Consider the following 22,908-nt stretch of genomic DNA (forward strand, 5'->3'; position numbering starts at 1 on the left):
CGAACTCACAAACTGGGAAACAAAAGACTTCTTATCCACTGACTCTTCCCGTCGGGTACTCTCTCCAAGCAGATAGATCCTGTTCGTCTCACGACCAGTTCCAATCACCTTCCTCGTCTCCAAATCCTGAAAAACACATCGGTCAGGGAAAAAGGTTACTGAACAGTTCATGTGTTTTGTAATACTACTAACTGAAAGGAGGTTGGTATCAAGCTTAGGAACATGCAAAACAGAAAATAAAGAGATAGTGTCCGATAACTTGATGTCCCCCTTGCCCGAAATGGGAACAAGAGAGACATCAGCAATGGATACTCTATCTCGGCCAGAGGACAAGTGATAAGAAGTAAACAAAGATGGCAAGCTAGTCATATGGTCAGATGCACCTGAATCTATTACCCAGCAGTAATCAGTATTACCTGGAGCTAAAGCATGGTAAGCTGAGGCTCGAGTACCTGAATGTGCAAATGCAGATGTAGCAGGAGCTGATGGGGACTGGGATGGCTGAGCTGAACTTCCAACTTCCTTTTCCAACTGTATGAGGGCAGCCCGAACAGCAACTAAAGTCTCCAGGGATGTACCTGATGAGGATGTTGAATCAGTGTTCACTGCCATATGAGCATTACCCTTCTTATTTCTCAGTTTTGCAGGGACCAAGTGAGGATGTAGTTTCCAACAAGTATCTTTTGTGTGCTTGGGTTTCTTGCAATGTTTACATACCAGATCCCGTTTATCTTCCTTCTTCCGGTCTCTTTCTGAGTCACCCCTTGGCTTGGGTTTAATAGTTGTCAAGGCTGGGAAAGAAGGCTGAGGCTGCATCATAACTTTCCTCCTGGTCTCTTCACTATGCACCAAAGAGTATGCTTGAGAAAGGGTCACATTATCTCTTGTCAATATCTGTTGTCGCATAATGTCATATTCTGAATTCAAACCAGCCAGAAACTCAAATACCCTATTCGTCTCAACTTTTATTCTGTGAGTATGTGCATCTTTGGGACTCTCCCACTCAAGGGTCTCCAGATGCTCAATCTCATACCACAAGGATTTCAAGGTAAAGTAGACAGAAACTGGCTTCTCTCCTTGTTTAAGGCTGTTCACCTCACACTTCAATTCATAGGCTTTGGCAACATTGAGGGGTTGGGAATAAGTTTCTTTCACAACATCCCATATTTCTTTGGCTATCTTTGCCCACAAATAATTTCGGCTGATATGTGGCTACATGGAATTACACAACCATGCCATAACTAAATAGTTCTCTTGAACCCACTTGGTGTATATTGGGTCCTCCTTGGAAGGTTCTTTCACATCTCCCAAGAGGTAACCCAGTTTTCCCCTTCCTCCAATAGCCATCATGGCTGATTGTGCCCACTCCAAATAATTTGACCCATCAAATCTCAAAGTTGTAATCTGAAACCCGGTTTCAGATACATTACCATAACTGTGGTTTCCAAAACTACTTTCACCCTGACCCTTGAACTCCATCTTTGATCAAGATTCAGTGGCTACAAACTGTTAGAGCAATTATACCAGAAGACAAAGTCAAGGAAGTAAGTCTGAAAGCTGATCCGAAACTGATATGATGTGAAACTGATCTGATCCGATCAGAAATACCAACACAAAACCGATCTGAAACTAGTCTGATCCGATCAGGAATACCAACACAAAACTGATCTGAAATCAATCGCCTATCAATCTGAGATGCTGTTCTCTGAAACCACTACTGTGAGAGCAAAAATAGGGTTTCAATTGTTGGTTTGAAGAAAATTAGTGATCTGAAATCACTAAAATGCTCAACTGCATTCTCCAAGCAGTCCGCACCAGTAGGACTTGTCATAGGGCACTGTGAAACCCTAAAAAACTAATCCCCTTTGAAGAGGAGGGTTCGGCCCAACAATCAAACCCTAGACACAAACTTAATCACAGTTCGGCAAGCCAAACCCTAGAGCAAACTTGAACACAGTTCGGCCCCTCTTTCTAGATAGGTCCAACCTATCTCGGCTGATTGCAATCCCTAAAAATCAGTAAAGAAACAAACTTACTTACTGATTACTTGCCTTCGGTGTACTGTCTTCTAGGGTTACCTAAACCTCACCTTCGCTGCCTCTTCCTGATTACCAACTCTCTGCAGGCTGCGGCAAGTCTTCAACTGCTGCGAACCTCTCCTGGTAATCTCCAAGATTCAGCCGCCCAAATACTTCTTCAAGGCTTCCAGCCCTAGCTAGTTCTCATGTGATCAGCTGGACTAAATACACATGAGAAGCCTTAGATAGGCTCTGATACCAAGTAGAAGATCAAGACTGTAATCAGTCTTGAATCCTAAAAGGTTTTAGGTTTGTAAAATAGAAAAGAAGATGAGAGAAAAAGGGATAGAATAGAAGAGAAGCAAGATAACACAAGTTGCTGAAAGGAGGGACAGATTCTTAACAGATCTGCCGCCGCCACTCTCTTAATATTTATAGGTTTATGTTTAGTACATGATGAAAGGACACATCTGCCCTTGGTACTTATATAATAAAGAAAGTAAATAAAACTGAAATAAATAATAGCTGAATTAGCAAACTGACTTAAACTGACACAACTATAACTGAAACAAATACTGCTGTCCTACGAACACAGTGGGGACCACTGCAGTTGGGCCCACATCAGTGTTCTCTACAGACATGTTAAAAAAGCATACAGTTCAGCACCCTTCCAAAAGAACAGATCATCAGGCTCACCATCAAGGATCACCAACTTGGGTCTTGCTAAAGGGAGGTTTATTAGTATAAAGCAGATTACGCATTAGTGATAGATTAAATCAGGGTAAATGCTGAAAACCAGAAGGTCTACAAAGCCATAGCTGCCTCTATAGCACAAATAAATTACAGGATTTTACAAAATAAGAATCAATGATATACACCCTATCATAACATTACACAAATAAATAACAATTTAGCTTTTCCCTTCCTGTTCCCCCTCAAAATGAAGTGGTGACAATGTCGGCTTGCCAACTAAAAAAAATCACGAAAATATCTATCATGGCTTCGATAAAGATATTAACACTCTGTAGAAGAGAAGCAATGCGGAATAGTGTAGTAATTCCCCTACTGAATACTGACTTCTAATGAATTATGAACATAATTTTCAAGGAGGCAAGATGAGGCTAGACCACAAGGCGGCACTCTGTTGCCTACCTGCTTAGTTGAGCACCTAGATGTCGCCTAAGCAGTGTTTTTTTTTTTAAATAAAAAACAGGAATCCTAGGGCAATTCCATTGGTTCTATAGAGGCTACCAATCAACTTTCATTAATAACTATCTAGAATCTTCATAAAAAATTATAAACCTCATATTAAAATATAAAATATCAACATATTCATTAAAAGAAAAAGAAAGAAAAGAAAATTCAGAAAATATAGTGGCTGAGCACCTGAGCCCTTGTTTTTGTCCAAGGAAAATAAGGAAAAGAATATGTTGATTGGATAAAATTTTAAATTCTTACTTGTTTATTGCTTCAGGTTTTAAAGGCTTCGAGGGTTCAAGACAGCATACACCAAAATGTGTGTTGATTGAACCCTAACAATTAAGAAAATAGTAAAAACAAACTAGTATATGGATGTAGAAAATAAACATTTACTTAATAATGTCCATTTTATCATTATAATAAAAAAATTAAATATAAAAGTATTTCATAGCACCATGTACAAATCAGCTTGGTATTTAAGCAAGGTGGCCCTCCATGGGCGCCTAGCTATCACCTTGACAACTATGTTCATGAAATAACAATCCAGTCCAATGCATTTGATATGTATCTTCATGGAAACACCACACGGATCAAACTCATATTAGCAAAGAGGTGAAATGAAGAGAAAGATATACAAAAATCATTCAAGAGTTATCATTACCAAATAATTTCGTTATGATAAGAAGATAGATCTTGATATTTAGCATTGATAGAAGATTTAGAGACAATTGTTGTCTTGAACATTAATGACATTGTTAATGTCGAATATGTAGGGGTATTTTCGTCTTTATGCTTATGTTTAAACTGCTGATGTGTAATGTTATGTTAGATCTTATGTCCCTCACTTAAGTAGGGGCACATGTGTCATTGCCAGATTAATAGTAATATAAAAACAAATCTGGCCGAATGGGAGAGATGACTTTTCTCTCTTGTTTAAACCAGAACTTTCTCTCCTCTTCTCTTCTCTCTCTTCTCTCTCTTTCTTTTACTTCAACTGTTATCAGTCCAACAGGATTCAAGGGCAGGCTGAATCCTAATAGACATAAACGTAATGTTGCATAGACTCTATTACTCTTGCTCATGCTCTCATCTTGGCAACTCGGATCTCCAACCACTCGACTTACTTAATTGTTGGAGTCTCTACCCCAGGGACCACACCCCAAGGCCTTTGACATCTATTTGTGCTTGCAGGTGCAACTCTCAACCAATTTCAATTCAGATTTCCTGACTTACCCTTTCTACCAATTTCAATTCAGATTTCCTCCCCTAGACAACCTCATTTATTTGCTATCCACCAGATTATTAGGTACATTCAGGTCATTCCTTGTGGACTATTTTTTTCTCATCTTCCCTCCAACATCATCTTTTGGCATGTGTTGATGCCAATTGGGCAGGATGTCCTGAAATTGGGTGATTTATTAGTCGAGGGTGTATATTCCTCAGTGATTCACTTATTTCCACGTGTAAGTCAAATGACTTGGTGGAGGAGGTGCCCATGGCTCTCTAAAGGTCAAAGGGAAATGGACAAACATGATGGTAGTAGAAGGGAGGTGGTCAAACCCCCCAAGGGATTACACTATGTACCCTCCGGAGAGGGATCAAGCCATCGTAGTTCTAGAAGGTTGATGGCCTGAGGGAGAGACTAACAGAGGGAAAGAGGAAGAAGTGATAGATTCTAAGTGAGAGAAGATGAGGATTTGGGTCATGGATGCCCCTGTCAAAATAGATACCCCCTTTATATGTTTTGTGCAGATTTGTTGGTTAATTTGGTTATTATTAGTTTAGTTAGGGAGTGGCCGAGTGGGGACCACAGCACACCTGTTGGGACCCTTTATAGTGGTGTTTTTAAGTCTTTTATTGAGCATTTTAGTGTTAGCCACCCTATAAGGGCATATTGGTCCTTGTACATATTAGTCTTTCTCTACAGTTTTTGTTTCTGCAGATTTCTACTAATAGCAATTATTCTAGAATCTTCCACCTGTTAAGTGATTATTTCCTGTTAACCTGAGTAGTTAGTTATCAACTACCAGCCTCTGTATGATTTGCCTTAATTAGCGAGTTTTTGACCTGAGCGGAACAAGACCAGCTCAAGATTGACTTATGTCATCCCGGACGAGTATGTGTTGTCATATTATATCATATTCAGAACTTAGCTCTATGAGTAACTTGAACAATCTTTCTTTCAACAAGTTTCTTGAACAGTGCAACATCTTTAGGGCTCTCCAACTCCAAGTTCTCCTATAGCATTTCATGATGGAGAAATAAACTGCTAAAGGCATCTCCCATGCTTTAAATTACTGATTTTTCTCTGTACTTCATAAGCTCTAGCAATATTCATAGATTGAGAATAGGTTTCAGGTATGCCTTCCCGTATCTCTCTTGCTGTTTTCATCCACACAAAGTTGTGACTGATCTGTGGGTGCATTGAATTCAATATAGATATGGATAGATTGAGACCATTCCATGTAGTTGTTTCCATCTAAGCTCACTGTGGTAACTGATACCAAAGACATGCTGCCACACCAGTAGAAGTGATCTACAGTTAATTTCTAGGGCTCTACAGAGTAAACCTCACCTGAATCAAGGTTGGAGAAAAAGAAAAGTAGGATCCACAATCTGCAGGCACCCCAGAAAACAAAGCAGAAAACTGCAGTCTTCACGATAAGAAAAGGTCACCACTGATGATCTGAGCAAAGTAAGGTCACTACTCTCAGTCCTCACGATCAGAAAATCTCTGGCTTTCTTGGTGTTTTGGGCAGAAAACCCTAGAGAATCTTCTGGGCTTCAAATTTGAATCTAAAGTTCTCCAAGCTATAAATATCAGAAAATAACAGCCCATACACCCTGATGATCTGAGAAATGTATGTGCAAAATGCGAGAAAGAAAGAGGAGAAAAATTCTCCTCTGAAACCAACAAGAAAACCTCAATCAGATAAGAGTTTTAATATAAATAAAATCTGTATTCTGTAAATAATCGATGAACACTGGCAGCAGAAGGAAAAAAGAAAGAAGAGGAAGGAAAGAAAAAAGAATGAGAAGAAAATCTTCCTAGGGATGCATGTGCAGCCCTACTTTTTATTATTTATATCAAGTTTTAATGACAAAAATGCCCCTGCCTGAGAGCACAACTCATAAAATAACAAAGAGAACATAAGAATGATGACACATTAAAGAAAATAATTATTATGATTTGTCCTGCCCTTGAGTTCTGTTAGTCTGATAACAGCCAAGAAGAGAGAAGAAGAAAGAAGAAAGAAAGAGAGAGAGAGAAAAGAGGAGAAAATGAGAGAAGAAAAATCTGGTTCGAATGAGAGAAAATTACCTCTCCCATTCGGCCAGACATGTTCTATATTACTAACATAATGGAAAAGACACGTGCCCTTACTTAAGTAAGGGACACTAGTTCTAATATAATATTACAGATCAACAACCTCAACATAAGTATAAAGACAGAAATACCCCTACATACTCGACACTAACACTCCCCCTCAAGTTCGTGAGTATATATCATATAATCACAGCTTGTTACATATGTAGTTCAAACTCTTCCCCGACTCAACCCTTTAGTAAATAAGTCTGCCCACTGGTTCCCTCTCGCAAAATGTGACAGTCAACCTCTATGCGCTTGGTTCTTTCATGAAACACCGGATTAGAAGAAATATGAACTGCAACCTAATTGTCACAGTAGAGCTTCATTGGAGTGTTAACATTGTACTCTATCCCCTGTAGACGGTACCTTAGCCACACTAATTTACAAGTAGTATGTGCCATAACTCTATATTCTGCCTCTGCACTGCTTCCCGCCACGACTATCAGCTTCTTGCTTTTCCATGTCACCAGATTACCCCCAAGAAAAGTACAATAGCCTGTGGTAGACCTCCTATCAGACATAGAACCGGCCCAGTCAGCATCAGTATATCCTTCTATTTCAAGTTTTCCACCACTTTTGTATATCAAACCATGACCAGGAGCCCCTTTTAAATACCTCACAATTCTTAGAACCACATCCCAATGAGGAACCCGAGGTTTCTGCATGAACTAACTTACCACAATAACCACAAATGAAATATCTGGCCGAGTAATGGTTAGGTAGTTCAGTTTACCTACAAGTCGTCGATATCTGCCGGGGTCTTCAAACACTTCACCCATATCACTACTCAGCTTAGTATTTGTTTCCACAAGTGTTTCGGCTGATTTAGCACCTAACAAACTTGTTTCCTCCAGCAAATCAAGCACCTAACAAACTTGTTTCCTCCAGCAAATCAACCTTTAATTTACCAAGGTCCTTAGTTTGAAAATGTTCCTATAGAAAAGTCTTCAACCTGTCAATCAATGCCCATTTTATCATTCCCGGTAATAACAATATCATCTACATACACCACCAATAGGATTTTTTCTGTCTGAGAGTCACGACTGAAGACTGAATGGTCAACTTGGCACTACTTCATACTAAACTTCTTTACCACCTCACTAAACCTACCAAACCATGCTCGAGGAGACTGTTTAAGCCCATAAATGGCCTTCTTTAGTCGGCACACCTTACCACCCTCCCCCTGAGCAACAAACCCCGTGGTTGCTCCATATAGACCCCCTCAAGCAGGTCACCATGCAAGAAAGCATTCTTGATATCAAGTTGATAGAGGGGCCAATCATACATAGCAGCAAGGGAAATCACAACACGAATTGAACCAATCTTAGCAATCGGGGAGGTCTCTATGTAGTCAATACCATAGGTTTGGGAGTACCCTTTGGCAACCAATCTTGCTTTCAGTTGCTCCACACTACTATCAGGTAAGTACTTAATAGTATAAACGCACTTACAACTGACAGCCTGCTTACCAGGAGGAAGAGTGGTGAGGTCCCAAGTATGATTATGAGTTAGAGCTGAGAGTTCTTCTTTCATTGCACGACACCACCTTGGAGAGGCAAGGGCTTCCTACACATCCCTAGGGACAACAACTGAGGATAACAAAGAGATAAACTGGCGATGGGAAGCGGAAAGGTGAGTGAGTGAAACATAATTAGAAATAGGATGAAGGGTAAATATGCGTTTACCTTTATGCAAGGCAATGGGCAGGTCAAGATCAGATACTGGGTTTGGGGTTGGTGTGGAGACAGCTACCGGATCTGTCGACGTACATGGAGCTGGAGGAGTAGCAACCGGTACATGTGGGCGATGTATATACACTTGACGGATAGGTGGCCATTCAACAGGTGGTGGCACTGGAGGCAAGGACTTGGTCACAACTAGAACAAGGGGAACAGAATCCGCAACTGGAAGTGGAAGGGGAGGTGATGATGAGGAAGAAGCATCAATGGACCCTAAGAAAAACAGAGTAGACTCAAAGAAGGTAACATCAGCACACACAAAGGAACGTCGAGAACTAGGATGATAACACTTATACCCTTTCTGAGTCCGGGAATAGCCAAGGAAGATGCACTTAATGGATCGTGCATCTAACTTGTCCTTCCCGGGGCCCAGATTATGGACGAAGCAAACACACCAAAAAACCCGAGGAGAAAGAGGAAACAGAGACAAGGTGGGAAACAAGGTAGTGAAGGGGGAATGACCATTAAGGATAGACGTGGGCATCCGATTAATCAAGAAGCAAGAAGTAAGCACCGAATCACTCCAAAAGGGTTTGGGAACATTCTTGTGATGCATGAGGGATCGAGCTATTTCCAAAAGATGACGGTTCTTTCTCTCAGCCACCCCATTTTGTTGTCGTGTGTAGGTACATGAGGTTTGATGTATAATGCCATGTTGGTCCAAGTATTCTTGAAATGATGAAGAGAAACATTCACGACCATTATCGGAACGAAAAATTTTAATGTGAACTCCAAATTGGTTGCGAATCTCAGCATAAAATTTTTTGAAGATGGTAAGCAATTCACTCCTTTCATTAAATAGAACCACGTCATCCTTGAGTAATCATCAACAAAAATGACAAAACATCTATATCCATTGTATGACATCACTTTATATGGACCCCAAACATCTGAATGAACCAAATAAAAATGACCTGACACACGGTTATCAACCCTAGGACTAAAGGGAACACGATGATGTTTCCCCAACTGACACGACTCACAACCTAAAACAAAAAGTTGACTCAACGAAGGAACCAAAGACTTCAAAACTTTCAGCGAAGGATGATCAAATCGATAATGCCACTGGAGAGGAGAGAGAGATGAATGGAGACTTGTTGATGTTCTTCCACCACCGTCAAGATAATACAACCCACCAGCTTCATGCCCTACACCAATCTTCATCCCCGTCTTGAGATACTGAAAAACACACGAAAAAGGGTAAAAAGTAATAGAGCAATTGAGTAACTTGGTCAACTTACTAACAAACATAAGGTTAAACGGAAATTTAGGGACATACAAAACTGAGGCTAAGGATAAGTGGGGCATGTTAACATTGCCAACACCACAAATGGAGGATGTGGAACCATTTGCAAGGGTAATAAATTGTGATGTTGAGCAATGAGAGAGGGAAGGAAACACACCTGGAGTTCCAATCATGTGATCGAAGGCTCCTGAGTCAATAATCCAAGGATTAGGTGTGGATGCCAAACAAGTCATACCTGAGTTTGTGAAAGTAGTCGTGTTCTGCTGAGATGTGGACCGGACAAACCTCTCATACTCATCACGTGGAACACTCACCATCTCCTTCCTGGGAACATTTGTTGATGTAGGAGGCATCTGATCAGCTGAACGACTCTCGTGTCTGAAACTGGTATCACTAGTCATGGCATGATTGGCCCAAGTTGAGGGTGGACCATGCAAGTCATAGCAATAATTAAATGTATGTCCATCCATACCACAATGAGTACATCTCCTCGGACCCAAGCCACGGGCTCCCCCTGGATCTCTACCTCCAATACGACCATCACCACGGTTATATGTAGGTCCATCACCATCACTCTGACCATATACCGGGCCATTGCTACCACGACGGCCAGACTGAGCTCCCCGAGCTCCACCTCTAACACCACAACCCCTTTATACTACAAAGGCTGATCTATCAGAAACATTAGAGTTCTCAGTACATCCAATGAAAGTCCTCCGAAGTCGAGCCCATAAAGTTGTTCTCTTTGCTGTTGCTGAAATTTGACATAAGAAGTGAGGGGGTGATAAACATTCAACTCATTACGAATGTTTCTCATACTAGCATAGTACTCCTCTAGACACTGATTGTCCTGTTGCAAATTAAAGTATTCTAGATACAGCTAATATACACTGGTTGTATTGTTTTGACTAGAATACAACTTCTTAGCATGGTCCCACACATCTTTGGCAGTGTCAAGAAACAAGAAATTTACACTAATCTTGGGTTCCATACTGTTCCATAACCACGTGATAATCTGTGCATCCTCTTGTTCCCAGTCATCATACTCATGAGAATCAGTGGAGGGTTTCTCCTCCCTTGTGTGTTTCACCTTCTTCTTTGCCTTCAGAAAAACTTCTACAGATTTAGTCCAAGGTACATAATTCTCTCAATTCAGTTTAATGGAGGTCATTTGAACATTTAGGTAGTCAGTAGGTATAATCACATTAGATATGCTATCACTGCTATCTCCCATTGCTGAATTCTGTTATTACTGAATTCGGTACACTGCACACTACTTGATCACACTGGTTTCAACACTTGTTATTGCTGAAGATTGCACTCTTTACACCACAAACCCTACCCCACGACTACCTGAAATCTCACCACACAATATGAGGACCACTCCCCCTTCAAATCACACAAAACAAAAACAGCATAAACCCTAGCACACTACAGTCAGAAATCCCACCATACGATCTAAAACATACTTCCTATTTGATTCATAACAAAAATATGCATAGAAATCTCTTACCTCATCACCCGAAAAACAAACCACACAAAAAGAAATCTGACCATACAAGACACCCACTGCACCACACGAATCAGCCCTCTTCTCTTCATTGATTAGGGAAGGGCTACTTAGAAACCACAGCAACCGACCATGAACAACAAAACTGGAAGCATAGATACCTCCAAGGGAAGAAGGCGACCACTCCTTTTCAGCCCTTTCCCTTATCTCCAATTGATGGTAGAAAAATCAAGAGAAAACCCTAGACTGAGTGCGGAGAAAACAGAAATCTAGGCAGATCCGAGTTGCTTAGTTGTGCTCTGATACCATATTATGATTCGGCCTGCCCTTGAGTTCTGTTAGTCTGATAACAGCCAAGAAGAGAGAAGAAGAAAGAAAAAAGAAAGAAAGAGAAAAGGAGAGAAGAAAAGTCTAGTTCGAATGAGAGAAAATTACCTCTCCCATTCGGCCAGACATGATTTTATATTACTAACATAATGGGAAAGACACATGTGCCCTTACTTAAGAAAGGGACACTAGTTCTAATATAATATTACAGATCAGCAACCTCAACATAAGTATAAAGACAGAAATACCCCTACATACTCGACACTAACAAGAATAAACAGATACAGGACTTTTCAACAATAACCTAACTTGCCCCAACCTCCAATAGCCAACATGGTTAACTGTTACCATTCCAAGAAGTTCCCAAACATGGTTAACTGTTACCATTCCAAGAAGTTCCCAAACATGGTTAACTGTTACCATTCCAAGAAGTCGTTCCCATCAAGTTTAACAATTGTTATCTGAAGATTAGAGCTCTCACCACTCCTAATATAGTTTCCAAATGTACCTTTTTGATCTATAGATGACATTGACAGTTTGACACCACTTCTTACAGTTCAAACTTCCCAAGATCAGTGCATGCTTCCCAAGGAAATAGTTGACTCTTTTTAAAATTAGATAGACCAAACACACCACTTTAGATCTGATCATAGATCATTCTAGGTCATAGAAGAATCAAATCAAACTCTCACACAGCCCAAGAAAGATTCAAACATGGATTTAAGCAAACTAAAATTTCTATAGTTCACTGAAAGTCAAGTGATCCAACCTTAAAAAACTACATTCAGACAGACCATAAGTTCATTAAACACAGCAACAAAAAAAAAAGTTTCTGTATTTTTCCCATTTTTGTTCATAGAAAATAAATCCAGAAAATACAAAACAACATCAAACGTCCATAAGAATGGCACCAAAATTCTTCTAAAATGGATCTTGATGAAAATCTGGGATTTTCATAATTGGCTGACAAGACCGACTACATGACCTTCTGACATGAGCAGTTGCTAGAGATGATGTAAGCAGTCAATCATCTTCCTGACAATCAGCAGATGATCACAGCAGTTCTCTGATATCAACTTGGGTGATTCATTGCTGGTTAGGGGGATTCAAAGAGGGAAGAAAAAAAAAAGAAGAGAAAAGAGTTGTGTGCAATGAAAAGGATGTGATTTGAAAACTGATCAGATTCCTACTTCAATGATCAATATACCAATAGAGTGCAAATTACAATGAATCCCTTCAGTACACAATATAAGTGAGAAGACCATAGTAGATAGTACATCAAAATACTCAACAGGCAACAACAACAATGATTGCCATAATTCATTACATCATCCACTAGCTACAAAATGAAAATGGATTTCTCCAACTGTTTTACTTCTGAGATACGCAATGCCAGATACTAATACAGGCACATATAGCTGGTTACAGTATACAAATCTTATTTCTCAAGAGCCATGGCCATAGATTTATGCACGAGTATCTAATCATAATATGCTGTGACCAATCTTTTACTTCAAGTTTTTCTTTTGTCACCAAACATTTTCTTCAATATTTGTATTCCATCAGATTTAATGAAAATTCTAATATTAATTTACCTTCTTATACAAAAGAAAAATATTATACCATCCTACATTTATATTCAAAAATTAACTCAGGTAATGGCGTGGAGTTAAGAGAATAATATTTCAGAATGGAAAGTATACTCTAGCAGTGTCCAAGAATTTTTATTTGATCAGCGCAGTATCCAAGAAATATTGATCTGAATTTCTTATCATGATACTGCCAAGAAGAATGCTTAATTGATGTGCTAGTTAGATTTATATTGTTTGCAGCCATTGCATTATTGGAAAGAAAAGTTTAGACCATTGAGTAGAAATTATTTTAAACAGTGGAAATCCAAAGGAACTGGAAAATCAAAAGTAAATAGGTTCAAGTGAAAAACAATATATTTCTGTTATACCACTAAAATGGATTCACCAAATAGCATGAAAATTAAAAAAAGACAAAAAATGAATACAGAGACAAGGATATATTATCAAGGAAATGAAACATACCTGTTGAGATTGTATGAATATTTCTCTCACATCGAGCTATCTCTTCTTCTAGGATACGCAGCTGATGAGACTACAAAACAAACAAACAAACTGATATCATAAAAGAGACAAATTACCAAAGGTTAAATTTTAGACATCCAAACGAAGAAGGATCTACATATGGTTTGATATCAAAACAGAAAATAATGCAAAAGGAATTACAGATCATCCATTAGATGTATCTCATTTAGAAGATCTTTAATTCCAGAAATGAGTAAATAAAGATGCAGTGATCTTATTTAGAATTTCTATTATTGTCAGAAGAGTGGAATGTTCTGATTAAATAGTTGGTATATCTTGGACCATTAGATGAGCATCTTCTCCTGTATTGCAATTATAGAATGCAATGGCCACAAGTGTATCAACTAAAGGTTCCTTTTCGAGTTTATATAGCCAGAAAAATGCATACCAGATCCTCACGTTTCTTCTTAAGTACTTTCAGAGCAGTTTGTAACAGTTCATCCCCCTTTGATGCCATTATAACTTGTACTTTGTCAGAATTATGAAAATTCAGTGTTGAAGGGACAGGAGGAGGATGTTCTCCTATGGGTGTTTCATTTTGACTTGATGATCCAGTGTTCCAGATACCATTTGCAGCAGCATCTTTTATACATTTGGTTTCATTTTCCCATTGGTTGATTGGTGAAGCAACCATCCCTTCCTGTCAACGTATTAAAGGATTTAACATCACATTCTGTGGTAAGTTTGAAAACAGCAATTCAATGTCGAATTACACAATTTGCTTACCATATAGGGTAATTTGGAAGAAAAGAAATTAGTTGTTTTTAAGAAAACATTTAATCCATTACACAGAATTTGCATGGCTACTTACATGAAATAATACTAGAATCAGGATATTCCCCAATGAAAACTACCAGCACTATGTGGAGTACAAGCGGAAGCATTATAACATAAGTTGGCGACAATGTTTCAGATATGTGGAGTAGCAATGTTATAGCATGCCTAATGGACAATATAACCACTTTGCACCAGCTCGAAATAATTTTCAAATATGAGGTTCAGTCTTACTTCTTATTGTATAATAAATTATTTGCTTGATCTATTAGAGCCATTTGCACTTTCCATGAGAATAAGTTTTAATCAAACTTACTCTACCATTTAAAAGGACAACATCACACCATATTATATTATGTATTGCCCTTAGCTTCTTAACATTGTTTAGTGATTTGGAACAAGATAATAATTTAAATGGGTCTACCTATGCATCTTTTATCACCACATAAAATAACAATACATATTTTTGCATATTTCACAATATGATGTTTCTCACATTTTCAACATGTTTCCTACATTTGGATAACCATATTTTCACCAACATCGACATTTTAAACCTTGTCATAGACTGGGTTCTCATGTAGAAAGACTTTAAAGGAAAAGAGAAGAATAACTTGAAAGCAAATGAAAGGAACTAGTGCAACATGGGTACATCAGTTTTACTTTTCTGTGAGCTTATATAATGATGTGTTACAATCACATAAATACTCCTGACACTCCCATGTAATTACATAAATTTGAAATAAACTCAAATTACTCTAAGATATATCTAAACTCCCAATACTCCTCAAGTTGAGCAACGATATCATACATGCCCAGCTCACTTAGGTTGTGTTCTAACTTGGGTACAGGGACACCTATAGTCGAGTGTCAAATAGTTGGTATTCAGATCACACAAAGGGTACGCACACATCTCCGCTGACAAACACTCTCTAATAAAATGTTTGTCTACTTCTATGTGTTTTGCTTGGAAATTTTGAACAGGATCATGAGCTATGTTAATGGCAACTTGGTTGTCACAATATATATTTGTGAGCCTATTAAACAATAATGCCTATCTTTATCAACAAGCTTTTCAGCCATAGCAGTTCAGAAACACCATGGCCATAGCCTTGAATTTAGCTTCAGCACTACATTGAGTTACTATAGACTGCTTCTTACTAGTCCATGACACAATATTTCCTCCAGAAATACAGTAATTGGAAGTAGAATGTCTGTCATCTATAGATCCATCCTAGTTGGCAATGGTATATGCTTCTACCTTAAGAAGTCCTTTTCTAGGATCAATATTCACGTAACATAAGATTCATCCCACTATTTTCAATTAAGAATATCTTGGCTGATGCATATATTGTCTGACCACATTAACAACATAAAAAATATCTATCCGAGTCAAGCAGAGACAATAGCAGCCTACCCACCAACCTCTAATACTGCTCCCTATCAAGAAACAATTGGTGATTATCATTTCTAAGATTATGGTTGGGATCTATAGGAGTGTCCACTGGCTTTGCTACTAGTTTTCTTATCTCCATAAGTAGATCCATGACATACTTTATTTGAAAGATAAAATCCCCTTTACTAAGTACTAACCTAGCTACCTCAACTCTAAGAAAATACTTGAGAGGTCCAAGGTCCTTAATCTCAAAATCTGAAGCCATAAAAACCTTAAATGTAGCAATTTTAGAAGTATTACAACCACTAACTACAATATCATGAATGTATACAATCAAAATGGGTATAAAGTGTGGTTCTCTTAATGATAAGTGTGATTAGCATGAGATAGTGTCAATCTTCTGAACTACTCCCCTAAACCTATAAATCCAAGCCAAAGGCAACTATTTTAATCCACAAATTCACTACTGAAGTTTGCACAATGTTTGTTGACTATTTGAAAAACACACACTTCATGGCAATTCCATATACACTTACTCTTGTGAATCACCATTGAGAAAGGCATATTTAACATCCACTTGACGAGATGACCATGAAAAATAAGATACAAAAGAAAGAATTACCTGAATAGAGTTCATCTTACCATAGGTGCAAAGATCACCTAATAGTCAACACCATAAATTTGGGTTTAGCTCTAAGAAACTAGAACCTTGCTTTTGGGAAGTTCATCTAATTCCAACGCATAGTTTTCAAGCCACCAAGGTGAGGCTAGGTGTGAGGGCGCGGGGGGACCTTGTTGCCAAGCCACTTAGGCATGCACCTAGGAAATGGGTTTCCTCAAAAAAAAAAAAAACATGAATCCTAGGGCAGTTCCCTAGGTTCGACAATAAACCTCATATTAGAATATAGAGAATCAACATATTATTGAGACGAAAAAGAGGAAAGAAAACAAAATTATATATATATAGGGGGGCTAAGACCCTGTTTTTGTCCTTGGAAAAGAAAAAAAAAAAAAAGAAAAGGTGGACGAAGAAGAAGGTGTTGTTTGGACAAAATCTAAAGACCTTCCTTGTTTATTGGTTCAAACTTCAAGACAGCATACACCAACATGTGTTGATTGAATCCTAACAAATAAGAAAAATAATAAAATGAAACTAGTATAAAAACCTAAAAATTAATATTTCAGTTTAATGATGTCTATTTTATATTTATAAATCTAAAAAAGTAGAGAATATAAAAAAGTATTTCATAGCACCATGTACAAATAATCTTGATGGTTAGGTGAGTCGACTCTCCATGGGCTCCTAGTCACCTAGGCACCACCTTGACAACTACGCTCCAATGTCTAATTCTTGATTACTGATACCGCGAAGAATGGACAAAAAAGATACAGAAGAGAGAGAAAAGACATAGTAGGAAAGTGATCGAGAATAAAAGCTAAGAAAAGCAACATAAGAAAAAGGAAAAGATGTCGTAAGGAAAAAGGAAGCAAATCAACAAGGTTGGACTGATTACCTAAAAATAAGGACTTCAAATTGAAGTGGTTAATCATTCACCAATGTCACCTTTCTTTTAACTAAAGTATACATGCAAATCCAGCATATCAATAAGTTAAGCAGTAGAAGTAGAATTAGAGACAAACTCTGGTCCCGTTTGGCATCACTCCCCGAGAACGATTCTATCGATTCAGGTGATTCTCAAGATGAGAATCACATTTGGTTCAAACTAGTTGGTGATTCTCATTCGAAACGGGATGAAAAAATCCCTCCAAAAACACGATTCAGTAAAGTGAAAAAAAAGTGACTTCTAAGAAACGCGATTCTTGCCTATACCAATTCACGCCACGTTAAAATTGAAAATAGTGAACACGTGTGGCAAAGTCAAACCGGAAAATTGGGCATTAATGTAATTCTGGTTTCTATTCTAGCACCTACCCGATAAACCCTACCCCATTCCCTTTGTTCTTTCTTCTTCCCCTTAGTTCGGTTATTCCTCAACGTCTCTGTAACGGTCCAAAGTCCTCCAGAACTATTTTTTTCTAGTTCTATTTTCTAATCTCCTGTCGTCCAGTGTCTCTTTCTGTCCTCACTTGCACGCTTTCTTTTTTACTCTAGTTTTTATCCTCTCTCTCTCACTCTTGCTACGGTCCTTCTTGCTTGCTCCATCCGTGTGTCTCAGGAAAATCATACCATGTATTCCCATGCATCTTTGATGAGATCTAAACAGTCAATCTGTCGAGTAGCCGGAACCCAACGGTTGAACTTCCATCCATTTTTCAACCAAGCAGGAGGTTCAGCTGCTGCTACTACTACTTAATCTTCTTCTTCTTCTGTATCGGCAAGCTTGCTTACTAAGTCAACCAATAACAGTGATAAACAAAGGGACTTTGTTCTCAGTTTGTTCTTGAGGTCACTTTCAGGTATCGTTGTGGGCTAGGGTCTAGGATTTTGGTTGTGGTCTTCTGCTGATGCTGCTGTTGGAAATTCGTCAGTCTCTTTAGCTGATTTTTCACCAACAATGGCTTTGGAGGACAAGCAGCACCCAGAGACTTTCCATGATGGGGGGAAGAGAAGAACCCCAAGTTTCTTTTTGGAGGTATTTTGTTTTCTTCTAAAATTTCCATTTCCGACTGTTTTGTTTTCTTTGAAGTTAGTAACTTCTGCATTTAATCAGTTCAGTAAATTAAGTGGGAAGTTTCAAAATCATAACTGTGATGGATTATTGAAAGCAGGAGTTCAATTGTTATGCCCATACTAGAATGATGCTTCTTGAAACTGTTGGAATCCAATTTCAGATAGCATCGTCACCAACCTGACGCATGTATAAAGCCATCAGCATTTACATAATGAATTTCATGAATTAATGCTGAGCTTTTTTTAATGATCAAAATTATGTTTTTCTTGCTCTGTACAGGACGGCTTCTGCGACTAATGTTAAACCAAGATCAGTTTATTTACTCTAGTGTAAACTTTTATCTTACATTGTTTTCTTCATGCATGTGTATGTGGGAAAAGGATTTAAATCATTTAGGAAAAAGGTGTTTTAACCATGTCAACTAGAGTTTTTCCCTACATGGCATCCCCCATTTTCTGTTACAAGGATGAAATATGTGACAGGTCTGAACAAACCATCAAATGGGGGATCAACTAGATTGGCCATGTGTTAAATCATTCAGTCCACATCGGCACATCACCCTATATCCTACATTGTATTCACATTGTCCTTTATTTAACAACTTTTTATATATTGGCCAGCTAGAGAATTGATTCCAAGAAATGGGATGATGCCAAACGCGATTTTGCTTCTGATAAACAGAAATCAGATGATAGTGCCAAACATACCTACCAATTCTCTGAATGAAAATTCTTAGAATCCATCCTTTTCTAAAAGGATTCTAAGAATGAGAATGTTCAGAATTGATGCCAAACGGGGCCTCTGTGACTTGAACAGTAAGGCAAAAAAGACTATTCATTGGAATTCTCCCCAAAAGTGAGGTATGGAGAGAAAACAAAGAGACAAGCTTAAGAAAAGTGACATCTTTAGATACAATTCCTCCTTGACCAAGGATCAAATTGCCAACATCCATTTGCTGTAGGGGTATACCCAAGTAAAACACATTGAAGAGTTTTGAGACCAAACATCATTCAATCTGTCTATGTTGGTTTGGCTGTTTTTAGTGTTTATGTTAGTCATATTTGTCTTAAGTTCTTAGTTATTGGGCCTAAACTTGTTTAATGTTTTATTTGTTTTATTTGTCTAAGTGTCCCATCACTAATCAGGGGCATTCTAGTCCATTCATGTAACATTAATTTATAATCATCTATATAAGAGTGTAGGGCCGGCTGAAGAGAATAGCTGCCTTTCTCAAATCTTCTTCTCTTCTTCTTCTTCTTCTTCTTCTTCTTCTTCTTCTCGGCTGCTGTATTCCAGCAAACATGGTATCAGAGCACTAATCCGTCTGTCTGGTTACAGCCGCCACTTTTTCTGCTCTTCTCTATTCCCTTTTTTTTTCTCTCTCTCTCTCTCTCCTATCTTGGCCCTGTGAAAAAACCATAGGGCTGACCGTAGAACACAGCAAGGTCTGTACTAGGGTTTCCCTTGGTTGTAGGGCCCAAGGGGAATTCTAGAGATCGATGCCCTACTAGACACCTTGCAGCAGGTAGTACCATTCGGTTGCTAAGAGAGATCTGTGTGGAACAGATCTAGGTGGAAGGACTGACTTCGACAGTCCTAGTACAGATCGTACGGGTGATCACAGTCTACTACAGCAGAAGTCAAAGCCCAGTCTAGTCCAGAAGAGTTCAGCACAGTACAGAGGTGAATTGTTCTTAGTTTCAGACCTGGTACAAGGGGTTCTCAGACCTGCAACAGCTTCGGTAAGTCTGAAATAGTGTTCTTTGTAATGAGTTTTTCAATTGTGATCACTGTAAGAGGAAGGAGATGCCTTCAATATCGGGAGAAGTGTCTTCTAGGGATAATAGAACTGGTGGGAGGTCTCATAATCTGGAAAATCCAAATCTGCACAGCTTGCAGATCACCATTGTATTGTTGGATGAATATAATTTCAGAGAATGGTCTGTTTCAGCCATGCTCTTTATTACTTCCCGAGAACTTACAGGTTATCTAGATAGACAGAAGAATGAACCTGTAGTGGGTAGTGCGGAGTATGCAGTATGGCGTATTACTTCGATCACTTCAAGAGTGGCCGGGACTGTTCAACACTTTCCTACTGCTGCTAAGATTTGGGAGAAAGTCTCTAAAACTTATGGACAGAGAAAGAACAATGCCAAAATTTATAGGCTGAACCAAGACATTAATGCATTGAGACAAGGAGATATGACAGTTGCAACGTATTTTGCAACCCTAGAAGGACTATGGGAAGAACTTGATCATCATCTTATTCTCGATTGGGAGAATGCAAAAGACAAGGAGAGGCATGATAAACAAATTGAAGAGGGTAGAGCATTTAAGTTCTTGGCTGGTTTAGACCCAATATATGAAAGCATAATGTCTCAAATTTTGGGAAGGGATGAAATGCCAGATTTACATCATGTCCATTATCTAGTAAGGAATGAAGAGGTTAGGAGGAAAGAGATGCAAGTTGACACTCAAATACAGCCAGCCGAACAGCCCTGATTTACATCATGTCTATGACAGTTGCAACTTATATGGCCTTAAGCAGTCTCCTCGGGCTTGGTTTGAAAGACTTTGTGGGGCCAGGAAGAGATTGGGATACACTCAAAGTGGTGCAGATCATACCTTGTTCATAAGGAAACAGAATAGCCGACTTACGGTACTAATCGTCTATGTGGATGATATGGTGATTACAGAGGATGATCTGGAAGAGATAAAAAGATTAAAGGAGTTTTTGGCTTTTGAGTTTGAGATCAAAGACTTGGGCCATCTGAGATACTTCCTTGGAATTGAAGTTGCTAGGTCACAAGAGGGCATCTATATATGTCAGCGGAAGTATGTCCTTGACCTTTTAGGGGAAACAAGTATGATGGGGTGTAGACCAGTGGATACTCCAATAGAACAGAACCATGGTCTACAAGAATCAGTTGGAGAGGGCTACCTTCATAAAGAAAGATAGCAAAAACTGGTAGGGAAGTTAATATATCTGTCTCTCACTCGACCAAATATTGTTTATGATGTACATGTCAGCTAGTTCATGCACTCTCCAAAGATTCCTCTTATGAGAACAGTGGAAAGAATTCTTAGGTACTTGAAGACTTGCCCAAGAAAAGGAATTATGTTAAAAAAACACAATAAAATTGAAATAGAAGCATATACTGATGTAGATTGGCTGGCTCTGTTGGGGACATGAAGTCTACTTTTGGGTATTGCACGTTTGTTGGAAGAAATCCGGTTACATGGCGAAGTAAAAAGCAGAATATGGGTGCTAGATCAAGTGCAAAGGCTGAATATCGAGCTATGGCTCATGGTGTTGCAAAACTGTTGTGGCTTAGGATCCTTCTTGGTGAACTCGGGATAAAGGTCGAGTGTCCTCTTAGGCTGTACTGTGACAACAAGGCTGTCATCAACATTGCAAATAACCCAATGAAACATGATAGGACGAAGCACATTGAGATTGACCGACTCTTCGTTAGAAAAAGAATTGTCTCAAGAGAACTTTGCATTCCTTATACTCCTGAGATGCAGATTGCAGATGTGTTAAATAAAGGACTAGCTTCAACGAAGTTCTCAAACTTACTTGGCAAGCTAAACATGACTGTCATCCATGCTTAAGTTGAGGGGGAGTGTTGGTTCGGTTGTTTTTAGTGTTTATGTTAGTCATATTTGTGTCTTAAGTACTTAGTTATTGGGCCTAAACTTGTTTAATGTTTTATTTGTTTTATTTGTCTAGGTGTCCCATCACTAATCAAGGGCATTCTAGTCCGTTCATGTAACATTATTTTATAATCATCTATATAAGAGTGTAGGGCCGACTGAAGAGAATAGTTGCCTTTCTCAAATCTTCTCTTCTTCTTCTATTTCTTCTTCTTCTTCTTCGGCTGCTGTATTCCAGCAAACAATCACAATGAAAGGTTTCAACATCAATTCCTTTAAACAAGGAAGGAAGCATTGTATTTAAAATAGGAAATGAAGGATGACCAAAACGGAAATGATAACGCCAAATTAAACCTTTATTGGAGGTAGATAAGAATGACTCGTGTGTGACATGCATAACATTGTGAGATGATTTGCTGGTTGCTTCAAAGTAGTAGAATCCATCTCTTTCCTTAGCAAGTCCAATCCTCTTCCCCAAAACCTAGTCCTGAAATACACAGTAAGAAGGGAAGAACACAACATTGCAGTTCACATCCTGGGTGAGTTTATGTATAGAGATAAGGCTAGTGGATAACTTAGGAACATGAAGCACATTTTTAAGTAATAGAGATGGAGTAATTTGAATATTCCCAAATCAAGAATCCATGGAAAAACACTAGTCGAGGCATGTAATCTTAGAGATAAAGACTTACCTGAGAGAGCAAGAGAGGTAGAACCACTTCCTGGTTTCAAGGATTTCAGGAAGCACCTTAGCCCTTCAATTTCTTCATCATTAAATGGTCCCTGACTTGAGTGTTCTTGTTGCGGGGTTGGGCAGACATTATGGGCCTATTGAACTCCTTTTCAAACTCCTCGATTTCCCCATTCCTTGCTGGATGTGGGAGGTTTCCCATGAAGTTTCCAGCACCGATCTTTCGTGTGTCT

At 38.7% G+C, this 22,908-nt stretch overlaps 1 protein-coding gene across 7 annotated transcripts in view; it reads right to left on the reverse strand.

Annotated features, from left to right (window-relative positions):
• The window catches only part of LOC148873235 (uncharacterized), a 99,494-nt gene that overhangs the window by 18,793 nt on the left and 57,793 nt on the right, over window positions 1-22,908 (reverse strand). For all 7 annotated transcript variants that reach the window (XM_088980857.1, XM_088980870.1, XM_088980865.1 and 4 more), the window contains 2 exons: window positions 13,913-14,164; window positions 13,465-13,534 (listed from right to left, as the gene is read on the reverse strand). In XM_088980857.1, coding sequence (XP_088836983.1) covers window positions 13,465-13,534; window positions 13,913-14,164 — 322 coding nt within the window. The remainder of the gene's footprint in view (window positions 1-13,464; window positions 13,535-13,912; window positions 14,165-22,908) is intronic.

This window comes from Nelumbo lutea, chromosome 1 (assembly GCF_056320005.1).
Source record: "Nelumbo lutea isolate HS-2025 chromosome 1, American lotus-T2T, whole genome shotgun sequence".
In the NCBI taxonomy this organism is placed as follows: domain Eukaryota; kingdom Viridiplantae; phylum Streptophyta; class Magnoliopsida; order Proteales; family Nelumbonaceae; genus Nelumbo; species Nelumbo lutea.